Below are 19,895 nucleotides of genomic sequence, written 5' to 3'. Positions count from 1 at the left end.
GTGAAATGTTGATTTGTGCATATGTTCCTGACTTCTAATTTCATAAAGAGATTAGCAGAGAGTTGTTAGTAATAAATACATATATATTTGATATATATACCTGTTTGGTGTCCTTTCATTTAGTAATTCATCATTTAGTAATTCAAGAGATTATAAGGTAAAACAAGCTGCTTTACATTCCTCTAAAGACTTAGCCTGAAGGCTGCTCTCCACAGCTACCACTAGGATAGCTTTCTTTAAAAGGTTGTCTTAATCCTACTACCATAAGAGTCGAATTGTAGTGGTGCAAGGTGGCCACTTTAACTATTGACCAGCATATACCAGGCCAACTTCTCACACCAGGTATACCAGTGCTGTCATGTCTCTCCCTCTAGAAGGGTGCGATCATATTCCAAGGTGTTTGACACCAAACACGACATGTTTCCGTGCAGCCAGTCCAAAGTTAGCATTTACCGTTTGGTTATAATGCACTTAAGAGTATATGGTCAGGCTGCACTACAAACAGCATCAGAGAAGGGTCTCCAAACGCTGCCGAGGTGCTCTGCTCATGCAGGGGCACCCTCGACCAAAAGAACCAAGCACTCTGCCTTCAGGATTGATAAGGCCTGCCATAGGAGTGACTTATACGTTTATATGTGTGTTTATCTATAGTGATATAGGTAACCTATATCACAGTAAGGGGTGCATGCACCACCTTACCCAGGCTGCAGTAGCAGACCTGTGGTGTCATTTTGGGTGGCTTTCCAGTGGTGGCATAATACATGCTTCAGCCCCTGGTAGGCCTCTGGGGTACCTATGCCCTGGGTACATAGTATACTATATACTAGGGACTTATAAGGGCACCTCAGATCCAATCTGTAATGTACCCAAGTACATGGAATCATTTTAGAAAGGAAGCAGCTAGGCTGGGGCCCTTAGTAGCAGGGTCCCAGCCAGACTAAAGTCGAAAAACAGTGAAACACCAGCAAAAAGTGGGGGTAAACATGTGAAGCAGATCTTACTCTCCTACAGGTGTCTTGTGGCATTCCATTGCGGCACCTCTTGCTTCTTTCTGCACCTCTCTTGCTTCTATCTGCTCTTCTCTTCCTTGCTTCTTCTGTTCCTCTCTTGTTTCTATGTGCACTTCTCTTGCCTCTTTCTGCACTGGTCTTGCCTCTTTATGCACATTTCCTACTCTTTCTGGAACTCTTGCTTCTTTCTGCACTTTTCTTGTTTCATTCTGCACCTCTCTTGCTTCATTCTTTAAATCTTGCTTCTTTCCTCACCTCGCTTGCTTCTTTCTGCACCTCTCTTGCTTCTTTCTGCACCTCTTGCTTCTTTCTGCACATCTCTTGCTTCTTTCTGCACCTTTCTTCCTCTTTCTGTGCCTTTCTTCCTCTTTTGGCATCTTTTTTCCTCTCTCTGCTCCTCACTCTAATTCTCTTCTGTCTGCAACTCACTCGCTTCTTTCTGCACCTCTCTTGCTTCTTTCTGCACCTCTCTTGTTTTTGCGCCTTTCTTCCTCTTGCTACACCATTCTTCCTCTTTCGGCAACTTTCTTCTTCTTTCTGCACTTCTCTTGTCTCTTTCTGCACCTATCTTGCTTCTTTCTGCACTTCGCTTGCCTCTTTCTGCACCTCTCTTGCCTCTTTCTGCGCCTCTCACCCCTTTGTGCACCTCTCGCCCCTTTCATCACTCTCTTGCTTCTTTCTGTACCTATCTTGCTTCTTTCTGCACGTCCTTTGCCTCTTTCTTTACTTCTCTTGCCTCTTTCTGTACCTCTCTTGCTTCTTTGTGCACATTTCCGTCTCTTCCTGCACCTCTCTTGCTTCTTTCTACAATTCACTTGCTTCTTTCTACACCTCTCTTGCCTCTTTTGGCACCTCTCTTGCCTCTTTCAGCACTTCTCTTGCCTCTTTCTGCACCTCTCTAGCCTCTTCCTGCACCTCCCTTGCTTCTTTCTGCAATTCACTTGCTTCTTTCTGCATTCTGTTGCTTCTTTCTGCACTTCTCGTGACTCTTCCTATACCTCTTTTGCCTCTTTCTACTCCTCTCTTGCCTCTCTGCATTTCTCATGCCAATTTCTGCACCTCTTCCTTCTTTCTGCACCTCTCTTCCTTCTTTCTGCACCTCTCTTGCCTCTTTCTGTACTTCTCTTGCTTCTTTCTTCACCTTTCTTCCTCTTTTTCACCTCTCTTGCCTCTTTCTGCACCTCACTCTTCTTTCTGCACCTCTCTTGCCCCATTCTGCACCTCACTTGCTTTTTTCCACCTCTACTGCTTCTTTCTACACCTCTCTTTCCTCTCTGCACCTCTTTCTGCACCTCACTCTCTTCTTTTCGCAGCTCACTCTCTTCTGTCTGCACCACTCTTGCTACTTTCTGCACCTTTCTTCACGTTTCTGCTCTTCTCTTGCCTCGTTGTGCACATTTTTAGTCTTTTTGCACCTCTCTTACTAGTTTCTGCACCTATCTTGCTTCTTCATTTACCTCACTTGCTGCTTTCTGCATGTCACTCTCTTCTTTCAGCACCTCTTGCTTCTTTTTGCAACTCTCTTGCTTCTTTCTGCACCACTCATCCTTCTTTGTGTACCTCTTGCCTCTTTCTGTACCTGTCTTGCCTCTTTCTGCAGCTCTCTTGCCTCTTTTTGCACATCTCTTGCTTCCTTTCTGCACTTGTTTCTTCTTCAGCACCTTTCGCTTCTTTCTGCACCTCAATTGCCTCTTTCTGCACCTTAATTGCCTCTTTCTGCACCTCACTTTCTGCATCTCTTGCTTCTTTCTCATCCTCTCTTGCTTCTTTCTGCTCCTCTCTTCCTTCTTTCTGCACATCTCTTGCTTCTTTCAGCACCTTTCTCTTTTTTCTGCGCCTTTCTTCCTCGGTCTGCACTTCTCTTGCCTCTTTGTACACTTCTCTTGCCTCTTTCTGTACCTCCCTTGCCTATTTCTGTACCTCTTTCCTCTTTCTGCACCTCTCTTGCTTCTTTCTGCATCTCACTTCCTTCGTTCTCATCTCTTGCCACTTTCTGCACCTCACTTCTTTCTGCACCTCTTTTGCCTTTTTCTGCACCTCTCTTGCTTCTTTCTGTACCTCTTTAGCTTCTTTCTGCACCTCTTTCTTCTTTCTGCACTTTACATGCTTTTTTCTGCGCCTTTTTCCTCTTTCTACACCTTTTTTCTCTCTGCACTTCTCTTGCTTCTTTCTGCACCTCTCATGCCTATTTATGCACCTATCTTTCCTCGTTCTGCACCTCTCGCCTCGTTTTGAACATCTCTTGCCTATTTGTGCACCTCTCTTGCCTATGTACCTCTTACCTCTTTATGCACCTCTCTTGCTTCTTTCTGCACCTCTGTTCTATCTGCACCTCCCTTGCCTCTTCTGCACCTGTTCTTTCTGCACCTCACTTTCTTTTTTCTGCACCTCACTTTCTTTTTTCTGCACCTCACTTTCTTTTTTCTGCACCTCACTTTCTTTTTTCTGCACTTCACTTTCTTTTTCTGCACTTCACTCTCTTCTTTCTGTACTTTTTTTGCCTTTCTGCCCATTTCTTCATCTTTCTGCGTTTTTCTTGCTTTTATGTGCATCTCTCTTGCATCTTTCTGCACCCCTCTTCTGGATTTCTCTTACCTCGTTCTGCACATCTCATGCCTCTTTCTGCACCTCTCTTGCCTCTTTCTTCACTTCTCTTGCCTCTTTCTTCACTTCTCTTGCCTCTTTCTGCACTTCTCTTGCCTCTTTCTGTACCTCTCTTGCCTCTTTCTGCACATGTCTTCCTCTTTCTGCACCTCTTTCCTCTTTCTGCACCTCACTTCTCACTGCACCTCTTGCTTCTTTCTGCACCTCCCTTGCTTCTTTCTGTACCTCCCTTGCCTCTTTCTGCGCCTCTCATGCTTCTTTCTGCACATCTCTTCTTTCTGTACCTCCCTTGCCTCTTTCTGCCCCTCTCTTGCTTCTTTCTTCCCTCTCTTGCTTCTTTCTGCACTTCACTCTCTTCTTTCTGCACCTACATTGCTTCTCTCAGCACCTCCCTTACCTCTTTCTGCACCTCTCTTCCTTCTTTCTGCACTTCTCTTGCTTCTTTTTGCACCTCTCGTGCCTCTTTCTGCACCTCTCTTGCTTCCTTCTGTACCTCTCTTCCACCTCTCTTGCTTCTTTCTGCACCTCACTGTTCTTTCTCCACTTCTCTTGCTTCTTTTTCCACGTCTCTTGCCTCTTTCTGCACCTCACTCTTCTTTATGCACGTCACTCTTCTTTCTGCACCTCTCTCTTCTTTCTGCACCTGTCTTCTTTCTGCACCTCTCTTGCCCCATTCTGCACCTCACTCGCTTTTTTCCACCTCTCCTGCTTCCTTCTGTACTTCTCATTCCTCTCTCTGCACCTCACTCTCTTCTTTTCGCAGCTCACTCTCTTCTTTCTGCAGCTCACTCTCTTCTTTCTGCACCACTCTTGCTGCTTTCTGCACCTTTCTTCAGGTCTCTGCTCTTCTCTGCACTTCTTTCTTCTTCAGCACATCTCGCTTCTTTCTGCACCTCAATTGCCTCTTTCTGCACCTCACTTGCTCCTGTCTGCATCTCTCTTGCTTCTTTCTCATCCTCTCTTGCTTCTTTCTGCTCCTCTCTTCCTTCTTTCTGCGCGTATCTTGCTTCTTTCAGCACCTTTCCTCTTCTTTCTGCGCCTTTCTTCCTCTGTCTGCGCTTCTCTTGCCTCTTTCTGCTCTTCCCTTGCTTCTTTCTGCACTTCTCTGCTTCTTTCTGCACTTCTCTTGCCTCTTTCTGCACCTCCCTTGCCTCTTTCTGTACCTCTTTCCTCTTTCTGCACCTCTCTTGCTTCTTCCTGCATCTCACTTCCTTCGTTCTTCTCCTCTCTTGCTTCTTTCTGCACCTCACTTCTTTCTGCACCTCTCATGCTTCTTTCTGCTCCTCTCTTCCTTCTTTCTGCGCGTATCTTGCTTCTTTCAGCACCTTTCCTCTTCTTTCTGCGCCTTTCTTCCTCTGTCTGCGCTTCTCTTGCCTCTTTCTGCTCTTCCCTTGCTTCTTTCTGCACTTCTCTGCTTCTTTCTGCACTTCTCTTGCCTCTTTCTGCACCTCCCTTGCCTCTTTCTGTACCTCTTTCCTCTTTCTGCACCTCTCTTGCTTCTTCCTGCATCTCACTTCCTTCGTTCTTCTCCTCTCTTGCTTCTTTCTGCACCTCACTTCTTTCTGCACCTCTCATGCTTCTTTCTGTACCTCTCTTGCTTCTTTCTGCACTTTTCAGGCTTTTTTCTGCACCTTTCTTCCTCTATCTAACCCTTTTTTCCTCTTTCTGCACTTCTCTTGCTTCTTTCTGCCCCTCACATGCCTATTTAAGCACCTCTCTAGCCTCTTTCTGCATCTCTTGCTTCTTTCTGCACCTCTCTTGCTTCTTTCTGCACCTCTGTTCTTTCTGCACCTCTGTTCTTTCTGCACCTCTCTTGCCTCTTTCTGCACCTCTTCTTTCTGCACCTCACTTTCTTTTTTCTGCACATCACTCTCTTGTTTCGGTACTTTTTTGTCTTTCTGCCCATTTCTTCATCTTTCTGCATTTTTCTTGCTTCTATGTGCATCCCTGATGCATCTTTCTGCACCCCTCTTCTGTATTTCTCGTGCCTCGTTCTGCACCTCTCTTGCCTCTTTCTGCACTTCTCTTGCCCCTCTTGCTTCTTTCTGCACTTCTCTTGCCTCTTTCTGCACCTCTCTTGCCTCTTTCTGCACGTCTTCCTCTTTCTGTACCTCTTTCTTCTTTCTGCACCTCTCTTCTTTCTGTACCTCACTTGCTTCTCACTGCACCTCTCTTGCTTCTTTCTGCACCTCTCTTGCTTCTCTCTGTACCTCCCTTGCCTCTCTGTACCTCTCATGCTTCTTTCTGCACATCTCTTCTTTCTGTACCTCCCTTGCCTCTTTCTGTCCCTCTCTTGCTTCTTTCTGCACTTCACTCTCTTCTTTCTGCACCTACCTTGCTTCTCTCAGCACCTCCCTTACCTCTTTCTGCACCCTCTTCTTTCTGCACCTCACTTTCTTCTTTCTGCACTTCACTCTCTTCTTTCTGCACTTCACTCTCTTCTTTCTGCACTTCTTTTGCCTCTTTCTGCACTTTTGTTCCTCATTCTGCGTTTTTCTTGCTTCTATGTGCATCTCTCTTGCATCTTTCTACACCCCTCTTCTGTATTTCTCTTGCCTCGTTCCGCACAATTCATGCCTCTTTCTGCACCTCTTTTGTCTCTTTCTGTGCCTCTATTGCCTCTCTCTGCACCTCTCTTGCCTCATTCATCACTTCTTTTGCTTCTTTCTCCAACTCACTGGCTTCTTTCTGTACCCCACTTGCTTCTTTCTACACTTCCCTTGCTTCTTTCTGTACCTTTCTTACTCGTTCTGCACCTTTCTTCCTCTTTGTGCCCCTCTCTTGCTTCTTTTTGTACCTCCCTTGCTTCTTTCTGAACCTCTATTGCTTCTTTCTGTGGCTCTCTTTCCTCTTTCGTCACTTCTCTTGCATCTTTCTGCATCCCACTTGCTTCCTTCTGCACTTCTCTTGCTTCTTTCTGCACCTCTCTTGCCTCTTTCTGTATTTCTCTTGCCTCTTTCTGCACCTCTCTTGCTTCTTTTTGCACCTCTCTTCCTTTTTTCTGTACCTCTCTTGTAATAGTACAATGGTAACAAAAAACTAACAGACCCAGTACCCTTCTCCCTCCCCCGAGGCACCTATTATTGGCTCTTCTTGTGTGGAGATGGGTGAAGAGCGTTAGCAGTTCTCTAGTCATGTGTGTGCAGGGTGGGGTGATTCCAGCGTACTATGCTTGTCAATATTTGTTCGAAAGCTGGTATTTCTGTGCGTGCTCATTATGGTTGGCGTGTCCATATCAGGGGATTCCACCTTATACGGCCTCTGCCTCATCGTCTGGGGGCTCTGGTTCTGGATATTCTAGGTCGTGTACCAATGCCTCCCTGGCCCTCGCTATCTCTATATTTCTTAGTCCTCTTTTAGCCTCTCGCATCATTACTCGACCCCCGCATCCCGCCTACCTCCGGAACTCCCCACGCCAGGTTGCTATCCTAGGGCCCCTCTTGCCTTCCAATTCTTGCTTATCTCCCTCTTAGCCAAGGTGTATGCGAGTTCTTGGAATCTGCTTGTGTTCTTTACTTTTGACGAATGGGGAAACCAACCCAGAAGGCAGCGTGCTGGAGTGCATGTTAGCTCTTTGTCTATGACCACGCTCACTGTTTGTACCACTTGTGTCCAGAATTCCTTTTACTGGGGGCATTCCCAGAACACATGCATTATATGAGCTTGTGGCGCATCACATCTTGGGCAGGCCGCATCTGCCTCCTTGAAGTATCTGCTCACTCATTCGGGGGTCAGGTATGCCCTGTGTAGGACAGAGTAGTTTATCAGTTTGAAGCATGCGTTTCAGGACCTTTTCGGTGTCCCAGCTAGTATGTTACCCCACTCTTTGCTCGGTATGGGTATGCCTAAGTCCCCCTCCCACTGGAGTTGAAGCGTCTCCAATAGTCGTAGTCCATCTGCGCGCAGTGCTCTGTATAGATACTGCTTTGATTGTACCCGCAGATAGTCATATGATAGTAGGTTTGCTGAGTCAAGGACTCTGTCGAACCGTCCGCCAGTGTTTGCGAACGGCTGTCATTAATGCCCGATGCAGCCAGAAGTATCCCTGTGGTAGTCCATATTCTGCATGAAATGTCTCGAATAGCAGCATCTCGGAGTCCCTGTAGAGATCGCTTACTTTTGTCGCCCCCATTTCCATCCACACCTCTAGGTCTCACCAGTTCTCGCCATGTAGATGGGCTCTCAGCATGGCTAGTGGTGTCGGGTGAGTATGGGGTCCCCGTACTCTCATCTTCTGCAGGCCCCGACCCCAGCATTTGGTTTGTACTCTAAGCTCCTGAGTGTCTCCTCCTGAGGGTCTGTGTACTCTGAGAAATACTCTCAGCAGATGATTTAGTAGCACTCCAGGGTGCCCGGGGTCCTCTTGGTGCCGTCATTCTGAGGCTATGTTGCGCACCAGCCACTGTAGCTAAGCTGCTATATAGTATGGCAGAAAGTTTGGGGCTGCTAGGCCTCCCTCCGCTACAGGTCTCTGCAACAGCGTAAGGGCCACTCTGTGGCAGGCATTAGCCCATATGAATGTTTGGATTTGGGACTCTATGTCTCTGGAAAAATGTAGCCGGGATCCAGAGTGCTAGTGCGTTAAATTAGTATAGGAGGCGAGGGAGCGCTAATATTTCGAGGAGTGCAATCCTGCTAGCCACCGATAATGGCAGCATCCGCCAGAAGTCCATAACCGCTCTCAGGCTTCCTATATTCCCCTCGTAGAGGTCCGAGCAGTCGTAATAAATTTAGACCCCCAAATATGGCTAGCAAATAGTTTCCCACAGCAAACGTGCCAAGTCTCTCGGGGGTTGGCCTGTTCGCATCACCGGGAAGATGCAGGATTTCGCCCAGCTCACCGTGGTTCCAGATATGGAGCCAAATCTCTCCATCATTCCCTGGATCCCATTAAATTCTCATCTACTCCTTTTAGGAATAATAGCAAATCACCTGCATATTTCTATAAAGTTTCTATAAGTGGCTCCACGTTTTGGCACGGAAGGTAGTCACAGAAGAAACTGACATCAGGGCATTAGGGGAGGGCTTATATGGACTCCATCTATGTCACATCCGGTGGTCGATGTCGCTAAGGAGGCACTCAACATCCTCTACGGATGCAAAGACAAACTGCTGTGAAATATTTTCGGATCCAATCTGGTGCCTGGGTAAAATTCAAGGTAAGTAATCTGCAGCTAGATCCTGTCTGTAGCTGATAAGGTGTTACCAAAGCTACATAACTTGTTCAATAGGATAGATTGAGTTTTTGTGAGTCTATCCTGCAGCTGTTTTCCTTTTGTTCCCTATCTACTTCTCTTGTACAGTTCCATTAGTTTGGTTTGAATTAAGTGTTCTACTCTTATTGTGTTTTTTGTGGTATTTTCTTTGCTGACAATTGTCATGTTCACAGGCAGTAGTGCTTGATTTCTAAAAACAAACAAAAGAATCTGTTGCTGCTTTTGTTTGCAGGTTAGTATCTGAATCATCACCTGATGAAGCTTCTATTGACGCTATCCTTAGGGGGGGTCATAGAGGTGATTGTTTTAGTGTTAAAATGTATATGCCGAGTTAGGTGTCTTGCAAATGTATAGACTCCTGGAAGAGACTTGTTTGTCTCTTCTAAATGTATGATTCTTTCTCTCAATTTGGCCTCCATGTACTCTGCTCTTCTTAACCTTTTCTCAATTTAAGTAAGTTGGGAAGGCTTTGAAGTTTTTAAAGACAGAGGGGAAACAGACTGTCAGTTTGCCATTGATTTTGTTTAGCCGGGAATCGGGGACTGAAGTTTTTGGGCAATGTAAGAAGAAGACCCATAGAAAAGCATATTGAATGCATGAAGGCAACATGCACTTTTCTAGCATGATCCTTTGTATAGCCAGCATATCTTTGTCATGTTGTCAGTTTGTGAAGAAAACTGTAGTGTCACTCAAAGTATGGAAACTTTGGTGTTCAAATATAAACACTTTCCCTGTTTCCATTCTAGGCAAATGGGTTTGAGCTAAATTACCTTGAGAAGGTATCTGAGGTGAAAGACACGGTCCACAGGCAGTCTCTGCTGCTTCACATGTGTACTATTGTTGTGGAGAACTTCCCAGATACCACAGATCTTTATTCGGAAATTGCTTCCATTACTAGATCTTCTAAGGTAAGACAGTATCTATCACGACGTACAGATGATTAATGTGTACTTCCTAAATCCACACACTAATTTCCCCAAGGTATTTATTGGTTGAACTAGTGCTGAGGAAGGCTTCAGCAAACATGCTTGACAACATATTCTGTCAGCTTTTGTTTTGTGTCAACCTTTAATGTAGGTGTGTACAGCTGCAACTCCAAGTTAAAAGACAGGTTCACTCTCCATTGTATTTATAGGCTATTCTTTGCTTACAGGCAACTATTAGCATTGGATATTTTGTTGTTGATTGTTTTAGATATGCAGGGCGGGTGAATACTGGGACATGCCATTGTGCCACAGGAGTGAGGAACATAAACAGTAACATACCATTTACATGACTGAGGTAATTATTTTTTGTTCAAGTTACATCCACCAATTTGTCACTTTGGCGTAGAAAGATCCATGTGAGCCCCAGCAGTCTCAATTTCCTTTTTTACCAGTGACAATCTGCTATGCTGTGATTTCTATTTTGTATCCGATCTTGGTTTTCTTATTGTTTCCAGATTTGCTTCTGTTTTTCTCAAACATTTTATTTGATAGAGACTGTTAGTTATAGATTCCTTATCTTATAATTTCCCCAGGCGTCAGTCTGGATACGGAGATTTTTTCTTCAGCAGTAGCCCTGCACGTCATTAGGTTGGCGTCAGTCGGCTTCGGCTTTGTGGGTGCCGGGATGACGTCGCAGGACCTACTTAGATGCCGCCCATGCGTGCTGATGCAGATCCGGAGAGAGATACCCCTAGGCACTTTTGTCTAAATTCTTTTGACTTTTTGTAGAGGTCTTTTTCGAGCTGTAGACTCCTGGTGCATCGAGTATGTCCCAGCGAGAGATTCCGAGCGTCATCGCTCAAAGGCTCCGTCTCCGGAGCACATGTCTGAGACCGCTCCATGCCTCCTTTCTGTTTTTTGAGCCAGAGCATCTCCTGCCCAAATCCAGAAGTTTTATGAGGCCTTATACCTCATATTTGGGCAGGCTGGCCCTGCGTAGAATGTCCTGGGCCCTGGGACTTCAACTCTGGTGGCTCCGGAGGGTCCCCAAGGATCCAGCCCTGGATCTGGATCGATGCTGGTTGATCTCACTCAACCTTCCCTGATGTCGATACCTACAATGATACTCCCGCCATCGACCCTGCCTCCGGTTGGCGCCGTCCCCATCCTCAACCCCGAAGTGGACACGTAGCTGTATTGACGTTGATTCTGACGCCATAATGGACTTTTGTCCCTGTGTTCATTCCTGGTGTTCCTTTTGGACCAGAAGGTGAGGAAGAGGACTGGGAGGGGCCGCTGGACCCTTTAACTGACCAGCTTGAGGATCCAGACAGGAGAAAGGACATGGGTGATGCCAGTGGTCTTGACACTTCCCCTGACACTGGCCTGCTTTCTCTCCTACTGTAACTATGGAGGAGGGAGCTTCCTATGCTGTGGTAGTGAGGAGGGCAACCGAGGTCCTTGGCCTCGAGCTCTCTACAGTGGCAGTCAGGACTAACCTCCTGGCAGAGGTGCTTCAACCTGACGCTTCCTCTTCTGAACCCCTATGCCATTCAATGATCCATCACCAACGTCCTTCTGGGGACTTGGTCCGAGCCCAGCAGAGGTGCTCCTGTGGATAGGACAATGATCCGCTGCCACCACCCGCTCCGAACGACCCAGCGGTCCTGACCAAACACCCCTCCCCTGAGAGCTTGTTAGTCCAAGCCTCTTCATCAAAAGGCACATTCCCTTCTGCTCCCCCAGATAGGGAATCCAAGAAGTTGGATCAGCTTGGGAAGATGATGTTCTCTTCCTCCAGCTTGGCATTGTAGTCAGTAAATACCGCATGCCTCTTGGGCCAATAATCCCATACTATCTGGGATACGGTCACACAGGTGCTGCCTCAGCGCCCGAAGGAGGCCCAGGCAGTTCTTTCCCAAGCAGTTGAAGATGGGAGAGATGCAGCCAAATTCACCATACGATGTGGACTGGATACCACCGACTCACTGGGCAGAACGATTGCCACGTCATTATCTGTTAGACGCTACGCCTGGTTGAGGACATCTGGCTTCTCATGGGATGTCCAGTCTTCCTTGATGGACATGCCCTTTGATGGCATTTCACTTGTTGGCGACAAGGCAGTCTCTGTGCTTTTTGCCCTTCAAGGATTCTCGAGCTACGGCCAGATCCTTGGGTCTCACAGCTACCTCACTTCCACCTCAGTCTGCCTTTCGTGGCTACGGAAGGGGCACCCAGTCACGACCTGTGCAGCCCAGCCACAGAGTCACGCAAACTGTCCAGCCTGGCCGTGGACCCTAGCGTCCTCGTGGGTCAGGAAGCCAGCGGGCAGGCCAGTCCACCATTCCCCCCCCTTGCCACCACCTCCAAACCTTCCTAGTCTGATGTTTCAGGCTCATCAACAGCCAGTCGGGATGCAGGATCTGCCATCACCTCCTCTACTGGCAATCCATCATTGTCGGACAGGTGGTTTCTGAAAATAGTCCAAAGGGGCTACTCCCTCCCCTTCAAGACTACCCCTCCATCCATGGCACCTTATTACGATTGCATGACTGAGATCATTTGGCTCTTCTCTGGCAGGAAGTATCTACTCTCTTGGCCAAGGGAGCTTTAGAGAAGGTCCCGGTGCCAAAAGTAGGCCATGGTTGTTAGTCCAGCTACTTTCTGGTACCCAATAAGGGACAAAGGCCTGCGTCTTCGGAAGGAGAGATTCAAAATGCTCACCCTAGCCCAAGTTCTGTCTGCATCCGACCCAGGAGACTGGCAGGTGGTGTTGGACTTGCAGGACACTTATTTTCATATCTCTGTCCTGCTTGCCCAAAGACGTTAGCTACGGTTCACGGTGGGCCACGAGCACTTTCAGTTCACCCTGCCCTCCTTTGGCCTTACCAGTGCCCCTAGGGTGTTCACAAAGGTGACGACAGTGGTTGCAGATCAGGGATTCCAGTCTTCCCCTATCTCGACGACTTGCTGTTAAAGGTGGGCTCGCCCTAAGCTGTCGTCTCCCACCTCCAGACTACGGCGAACCTCCTGCATTTACTGGGGTTAACTATCAACATGCCGTAGGCACACCTGACTCCCTCTCAGACACTCCTTTTCATTGGGGCAGTTCTGACGTAGTGCAGTTTCGGGCCTATCCTCCTGAGCAGCGAGTCCGGGATATTTGGGCTATGATACCAATGTTTCAGCCTCTATCTCGGATTTGGGTGAGAATGACTCTGAGGCTGCTGGGCATCATGGCATCCTTTATCCTGCTGGTGGATCATGCCAGATGTCATATGCAGGCTCTTCAGTGGGACCTGAAGTTCCAGTGGGTGCTGCATCAGGGGAATCTTTCTGACTATGTCGTGATCTCGGATGGAACTGCGCTCCAACTGCAGTGGTGGCTAACGAACCAAGATTGGGTCAGAGGTAGATCCCTCTCCCTTCCCCAACCAGATCTAATAGTGGTGAGGGGTGTGTCTCTTCTGGGATGGGGCAGCCACCAGGGAGAGGTGGAGATCAGAGGAATCTGATCTCTGGCAGAGTCTGGCCTCCATATCAACCTTTTTGACCTCCGGGCAATCAGACTGGCACTGAAAGTATTCCTTCCCTCTCTGAGGGGGAAAGTGGTGCAGGTGTTCACCGACAACGCTACCGCCATGTGGTACTGCTACAAACAGGGCAGGTGGAGTCGTGGACCTTTTGTCAAGAGGCTCTCTGACTCTGGACGTGGCTAGAACATCAGGAAATAACCCTGGTGATTCAACACTCTGCACGCTTCCGGAACGCCAGGGCTGACGAACTCAGCCGTCGGTGCCTAGTCAATCACGAATGGCGTCTCCATCGGGAGGTGGCGCAAGGTCTCTGTCAGCGGTGGGGGAGACCCTTGGTTAGATCTGTTTGCCTCCAAACAGAATATGCAATGTCAGCAGTTTCGCGCCTTGGAGTTTCTAAGACGGCCCTCGCTCGGCGACGCTTTTCGTCTGGAGTGGAGTTTCGGTCTCCTATACGCCTTCCCACCTATACCACATCTGTCCAGAGTGCTCATGAAGATCAAGCGCGACTGGGCTCAAGTCATTTTTGAAGCTCCGGACTGGGCACGACGAGTCTGGTATGCTGACCTTTTGAGCATGGCCATGGATCCTTAGATCAGACTGCCCCTTCGGAAGGGTCTTCTGTCACAGCAGAGAAGGAGGATTCTTCACCAGAACCTGTCCAGGCTCCACCTCCTTGCATGGGGATTGAGCGGCACCAGTTGACAGCTTTCGACCTTCTGCCCAAAGTCTGTGATGTTATCTTAGCAGCCAGGTGTCCCCCACTAAAACGGTATATGCCTGTAGATGGAACACATTTTAGTCATGGTGCACAGCAAAGGCTGTTGATCCCCATTCTGCTCCTCTTTCAGAGGTTCTCTTGTATATACTTTCTTTGGCTCAGCAGGGATCTGCCTTGGGCTCTCTTAAAGGATATCTTGTAGCCATCTCTGCTTTTCTTCGGCTGCCAGATCAGCCTTGTTTATTTAAATCTTCTATCGTTAACAGATTCTTTAAGAGCCTTCCTCATCTATTTCCTCCATCTCTTTTTGTAATGCCCCAGTGGGACTTAAATCTGGCTCTCACCTTTCTTATGTGTGCTCCCTTTGAGCTTCTTCCTAATTGTCTACTGGGGTTGCTGACGCTCAAAACTGCTTTTTTTTGTTGCCATCACCTCTGCTCACAGGATGAGCGAGCTGCAGGCTTTATCTCTAAGGGTTCACTGATTGAATATCGATGTAACAAACATCGATGTTCTAAATATCAGAAAAAAAATATCGAGTGCGAAAAATATCGACTCCAATACCTTAAAATGTAAGTACAAAAATATTGAATCAAAAATATTGAGGTAAAAAATATAGATGTAAAAAACATCGATTTAAAAAAAAAAAATATATATATATATATATATATATATATATATATAAAATATATATATTAAATGTAAAATATAACAAACTTAATTAAAAAAAATATAGACACAATCATAATAATTTATACATATTCATATATTTAAAAATAATTCATTAACTAGTATCGTTGTTTAATTTTTAAACTTTAAAATGATATAAATATATATATATATATATATATATATATATATATCAATAATTTAAAATAAAAAAAAATTCTGTAAGAAATTAAAATATTAAACTATTTAAAAAATGTAAACTTACATTTCCCAACACAATAAGTACAACAGTAGGGAAAGTGTTGGATAGCAGAATAATTTAATTTACTATTCCAACATCAGCGAGTGCAACAGTAGGGAAAGTGTTGGATAGTGGAGGGATAAAAATTACTATTCCCACTCCAAAGAGTGCAACAGTAGAGAAAGTGCTGGATAGCATTAACAGTAGAGAAAGTGTTGGATAGCGGAGGGGTAAAAAATTACTGTTCCCACTGCAGTGAGTGCAAAATTAAGGTAAGTGTTGGAGAATGGAGGAATTACATTTACTATTCCAGCTCCAGTGAGTGCAACAGTAGGAAAAATGTTGGATAGCAGAGGGGTAAAATTACTATTCCCACTCCAGTGAGTGCAACAGTAGTGAAAGTGTTGGATAGCAGAGGGGCAAAAATTACTATTCCCACTCCAGTGAGTGCAACAGTAGGGAAAGTGCTGTATAGCAGAGAAACAAACATTACTAATAACACTTAAACAATTGAACAAAAAACAACATTTTTTACAAACTTTTAAAAATCATAAAAATAAAAAACCAATATTTTAAGAATATAAAACTAGATATATTAATATATAAAAAGAACATACATTATAATAATTACATATAACAAAAACCTACAAATAATATATAACATAAATTCATAAGTACATTTATAAACCATAATTATTTTAAAGTAGCAAATATTAACAAATAAAAAATTATTTAAAACTTAAAAGTATTAATTTTATTTCCTACCCTATAACACAACACCAAAAACAAAACACTTCAACATTTGTTATCACATTTCCATAATTAACATAATTAATAATCAATTAAAAAAAATTAATAATCAATTAAAAAAATCTTGTTAAAAAATAATAATAAACATTCATTCAGTACACATGCTTTAACACTATAATATCCACAACACACACCTAACTTAAACTATAAAATAATAAAACACAATTAAATATTATTTTTAAAGAAAAACTATTAACAACTAATAATCAAATAATTAAAATTCATTTAATACCCACCCTTTACCCCTTTAAAAGTAAAACCAACACACACAAAATAAACAATTACCCAAAATAAATACCAAATAATCAACATTAATTAACAACTAAATATAATTAATTAAACACAAATTACTTCCCAACCTTTACTCCAATAAAAACCACAACACACACCTAAAATAAGTACCACAATTAATAACCAATTAATTAATTTAAATTAATTAACCAATTATTATTTCAGAAATTAAAAATAAATTACTTCCCACCCTTTACACCTATAAACACCACCACACACACACCTCAAATTAATTACACAATTACCATAATTAATTGCCAATTAATCAATAACCAATGATTAATTAATACATTACTTTACACACTTAACACTATAACATATCAACTAAACAAATATTAACAAATAAAAATTAATCAATAAATGTAATATAATTAAATTACTTCCCACCCTATTCCCCTATAAACCTTCAATCCGCTACAGAACTAAAAACGCAAAATTCAAATAAAAAAATAACAACTACTAAAAATGTAACACATTTGTTAAAAATACAAACAAGTTTTATACAAAAAAAACCTCACATACATATAAAATAAATACTAACATACATAAAAAGTATAAAAAAATATATTTTTTAACTATATTTTTAAAAATGATATTAAACACTCCTCTCACCTTTTGTCCAGCTCCAAGGCCCTCCAAGGAGGAGGAGAGACTCTACCATCTGGAACCAAAACATGCATTGTCTTTTTATCTTCATCGCACAAAAGACTTCTGAGTGGATGATCAACTCTTCATTGGCTATGTGGGTGCCAAGAAAAGTCGGGATGTTCAAAAAGGACCATCTTCTGATGGGTTGTCCTTTGCATCAAAATATGCTATGCTTTGGCAGAAAAGGACCCTCCTGTGAAGTTGCGTGCTCATTCCACCAGAGCAACGGTGGCAACAACTGCATTAGCACGTGGAGTTCCAGTCCTTGACATCTGTCAGACATCAGGGTGGGCACCCCTGCACACGTTTACCAGACATTACTGCCTGGATAGCCAAGTCTGGAAGGATGGGCACTTTGCCTGTTCGGTCTTTCAGGATTTTCTGGTTTGATCTTGGTTCGCAGATCTCCGTAGATGGTATTGCTGAATTCCAAAGTAAAGAATCTACAACTAACAGTCTCTATCACATGAACAAGTTACTTTCCTTCGGTAACGATGTGTTCGAGTCATGTGAGCTGTAGATCACATGCTTTGCATACTCCTGTCATTTAGTGTTGGGTCCAGATGTTTGTAAGTTGTTTTTCTTCGAAGAAGTCTTTCCAGTCGTGAGGTAGGTGACTCCTCCTTTCGATGATAGTGCGCATGGGCATTGGTTCCATTGTTAGACTGTTTTTTTTTTTGTCATCGGGTTCCGACGTGAATTGCTGTGCTCCGTTTCGTCCACATTTCTCGGGTTCCCCTCGGTGCGCATTCCATTAACCCTCGACAGTATTGTTATTCGATTGTGTTTCCTATTCTCTGTGTATCGTATCAGTTCAGAAAAGACTCTTTCCATTGGAAACTTGGTGGTAGGCCGCCGGGCCTAGCCGCGTCATGCCATCTCGCAGTCGATGGAACGGACGCCATTTAAATTCTGTCCTCGGTGCCACACCAAGTACCCCCGCACCGACTCCCACGAAGTCTGCAACTTGTGCCTCCCCCGTAGCACAACGAACCACACTGTGACACGTGCAAATCCTTCCAATCCAAGAAAACGCTCTGTGACCGTTGGGCAGGACGCCACGAAATGCAACAACAAAGCGACTCCATTCCGGATCTCTTCGGAGAAGCCTCCGAACCAGACATCTACGACGCACAAGGAGCCGAGGATTTCCGTATCAGAAGCAGACTCTGGCATAGATGAGGAGCTTTCGCAGGGTCAGGGTGCCGTGAGTACTGATCCTCCCCTGCCCCAAACTCTACCCCTGCCCAACAAAAAGGCTCTGGTCCCTCCTCCGCCTTTGGGCCAAGGTCGGCACCAAGAACACGTTTCGAACGCCCCGCCTTCGGGCCCGGCACCTAACCAAATATCGAAGCCTTCTGGCTCGGGATCAAGTCGGCCTTTTTTCTGGCACCGAGCCGAAACAATTGGCTTCGTTACCAACTCCTTTGCTACCGAAACTGAAATAATCTTCCGATCAGAAGACTTCGGCGCCGAAAGCCACGGCTCCAAAAATATTGGCACAGAAAGATAAAACAGTTCCTACTCAATCAAAGGAGCCTCGTTTCGACGGCACGCCTTCGAACCCAGACACAAAATAGAAAGAACTGGTGATCAATCCCAAAACTGGCAATATCCACGCCAAATTGCCATCAAAACGCGAAACAGAGGACATTTACCACATTCCACTTAAAAGGAAAACTTTGGCACTAGCCCTTCTCCTCCTTTATCACCTCCTTCCCCACCAAACCCCAATTTGTTAATTACACCCACAAATTCACCACCACAAATACCTGACAACCAGGATGATGGGGACAGAGTAGATGATGATAGTCCTGACCCATGGACTGATTATAACATGGATCCAAATGCTGATAATGATCCAGACCTATACCCTACAAAGCCCTCTCCGCCTGATGATAATGTAAGGTATATAGAATTAATAAATAGGACTGCTAAATATCACGGAGTTCAGCTGCATAAAGAGTCACTTGAGGATTTTCTCTTTGAAAGACTGAGCTCTTCCCAAAGATCCACTCAGACATTGCCTATGCTTAAGGGTATGCTTAGACACGTAGAGAACATCTTTAAGGATTCTGTTTGCGCACGTATCCTTACACCAAGGTTATATAAAAAGTATAAAGCTGCATCATCAGATCCAGCTTACATCAAGGGTCAATTACCTTTAGATTCCTTAGTAGTTTCTAATGCCTGTAAACGGGCAAACTCACAAACATCGGGGAATGCCCCTCCTCCAGACAAGGAATCTAAATTAATAGATGCCTCAGGCAAAAGAGTAGCTGCACAGGCAGCCAAGTACTGGTGTATTGCCAATACCCAGACTCTCTTAGCCAGATATGACAGAGCGCACTACGACGAATTAGAACAATTGCTCCAATTTCTACCCGATGAACATAAGTCTAAGGCTCACAACCTAATTCAGGAAAGAAAGCTAATTTCCAACACATCTATTAGATGCGCTTTAGATGCAGCTGACACTGCGGCTCATGCAATCAACACCTGTGTTTTGGTAAGAAGGCCCGCCTGGCTTAGAATTTTAGGGTTTAGACCCGAAGTACAGGCTTCTATTTTAAACACACCCTTTGTTAAGGAGTATCTCTTTGGTCCTGTTGTTGACGCTTCCTTAGAAAAGATGAAAAAGGACACAGACGTTGCAAAATCTATGGGAGCCCTGCAGTCCCCATGTAATAGGGGTTCTTTTTGTCGATCCTTCTACGGGGGGGCTCCAAAAACATATCCACAGATAACACCTCTACATCATATAAAGACAACACTCAGTCATCCTCTTCAAGAGGTTACTTTCGAGTCAGATTTAGAGGCAATAATGGCAAGGGAAGAGGTAAAGATTCTACACACCTCACCTCCCCCTCAACACAGTGACTTGCCTCCCCTTCCCCGATCATTCCACACTTGTCAGGGGACGTCTCTCTCAATTTCTCCCGGTCTGGCATACAATAACTTCAGACAGATGGGTCTTAGGAATTATCCAATCTTGTTATTGTCTGGGGCTTACAGACAATTCCCCAAACATCCCTCCATGTTCACACAAAATGTCACCAGAGCATCTACACCTCCTCAAACAAGAGGTTCCGTCTCTTTTGCAAAAAGGAACCATAGAGCCCGTACCATTACAATATCAAGGCTTGGGCGTGTACTCCCTATACTGTCTTATACCCAGAAGGCAGGACAACACTACCAGTTCAAAGTGCTTCTATTTGGAATT

At 44.8% G+C, this 19,895-nt stretch overlaps 1 protein-coding gene across 3 annotated transcripts in view; it reads left to right on the top strand.

Annotated features, from left to right (window-relative positions):
• LOC146775817 (FH1/FH2 domain-containing protein 1-like) overlaps positions 1 to 19,895 on the top strand; it is a 2,636,482-nt gene that overhangs the window by 1,981,786 nt on the left and 634,801 nt on the right. For all 3 annotated transcript variants that reach the window (XM_085639988.1, XM_085639986.1, XM_085639987.1), the window contains one exon: positions 9,577 to 9,738. In XM_085639988.1, the coding sequence (XP_085496114.1) occupies positions 9,577 to 9,738 (162 nt within the window). The remainder of the gene's footprint in view (positions 1 to 9,576; positions 9,739 to 19,895) is intronic.

Source organism: Triturus cristatus, chromosome 12 (assembly GCF_964204655.1).
Source record: "Triturus cristatus chromosome 12, aTriCri1.1, whole genome shotgun sequence".
Lineage (NCBI taxonomy): Eukaryota > Metazoa > Chordata > Amphibia > Caudata > Salamandridae > Triturus > Triturus cristatus.
This window is presented reverse-complemented; position numbering and strand designations above follow the sequence as displayed.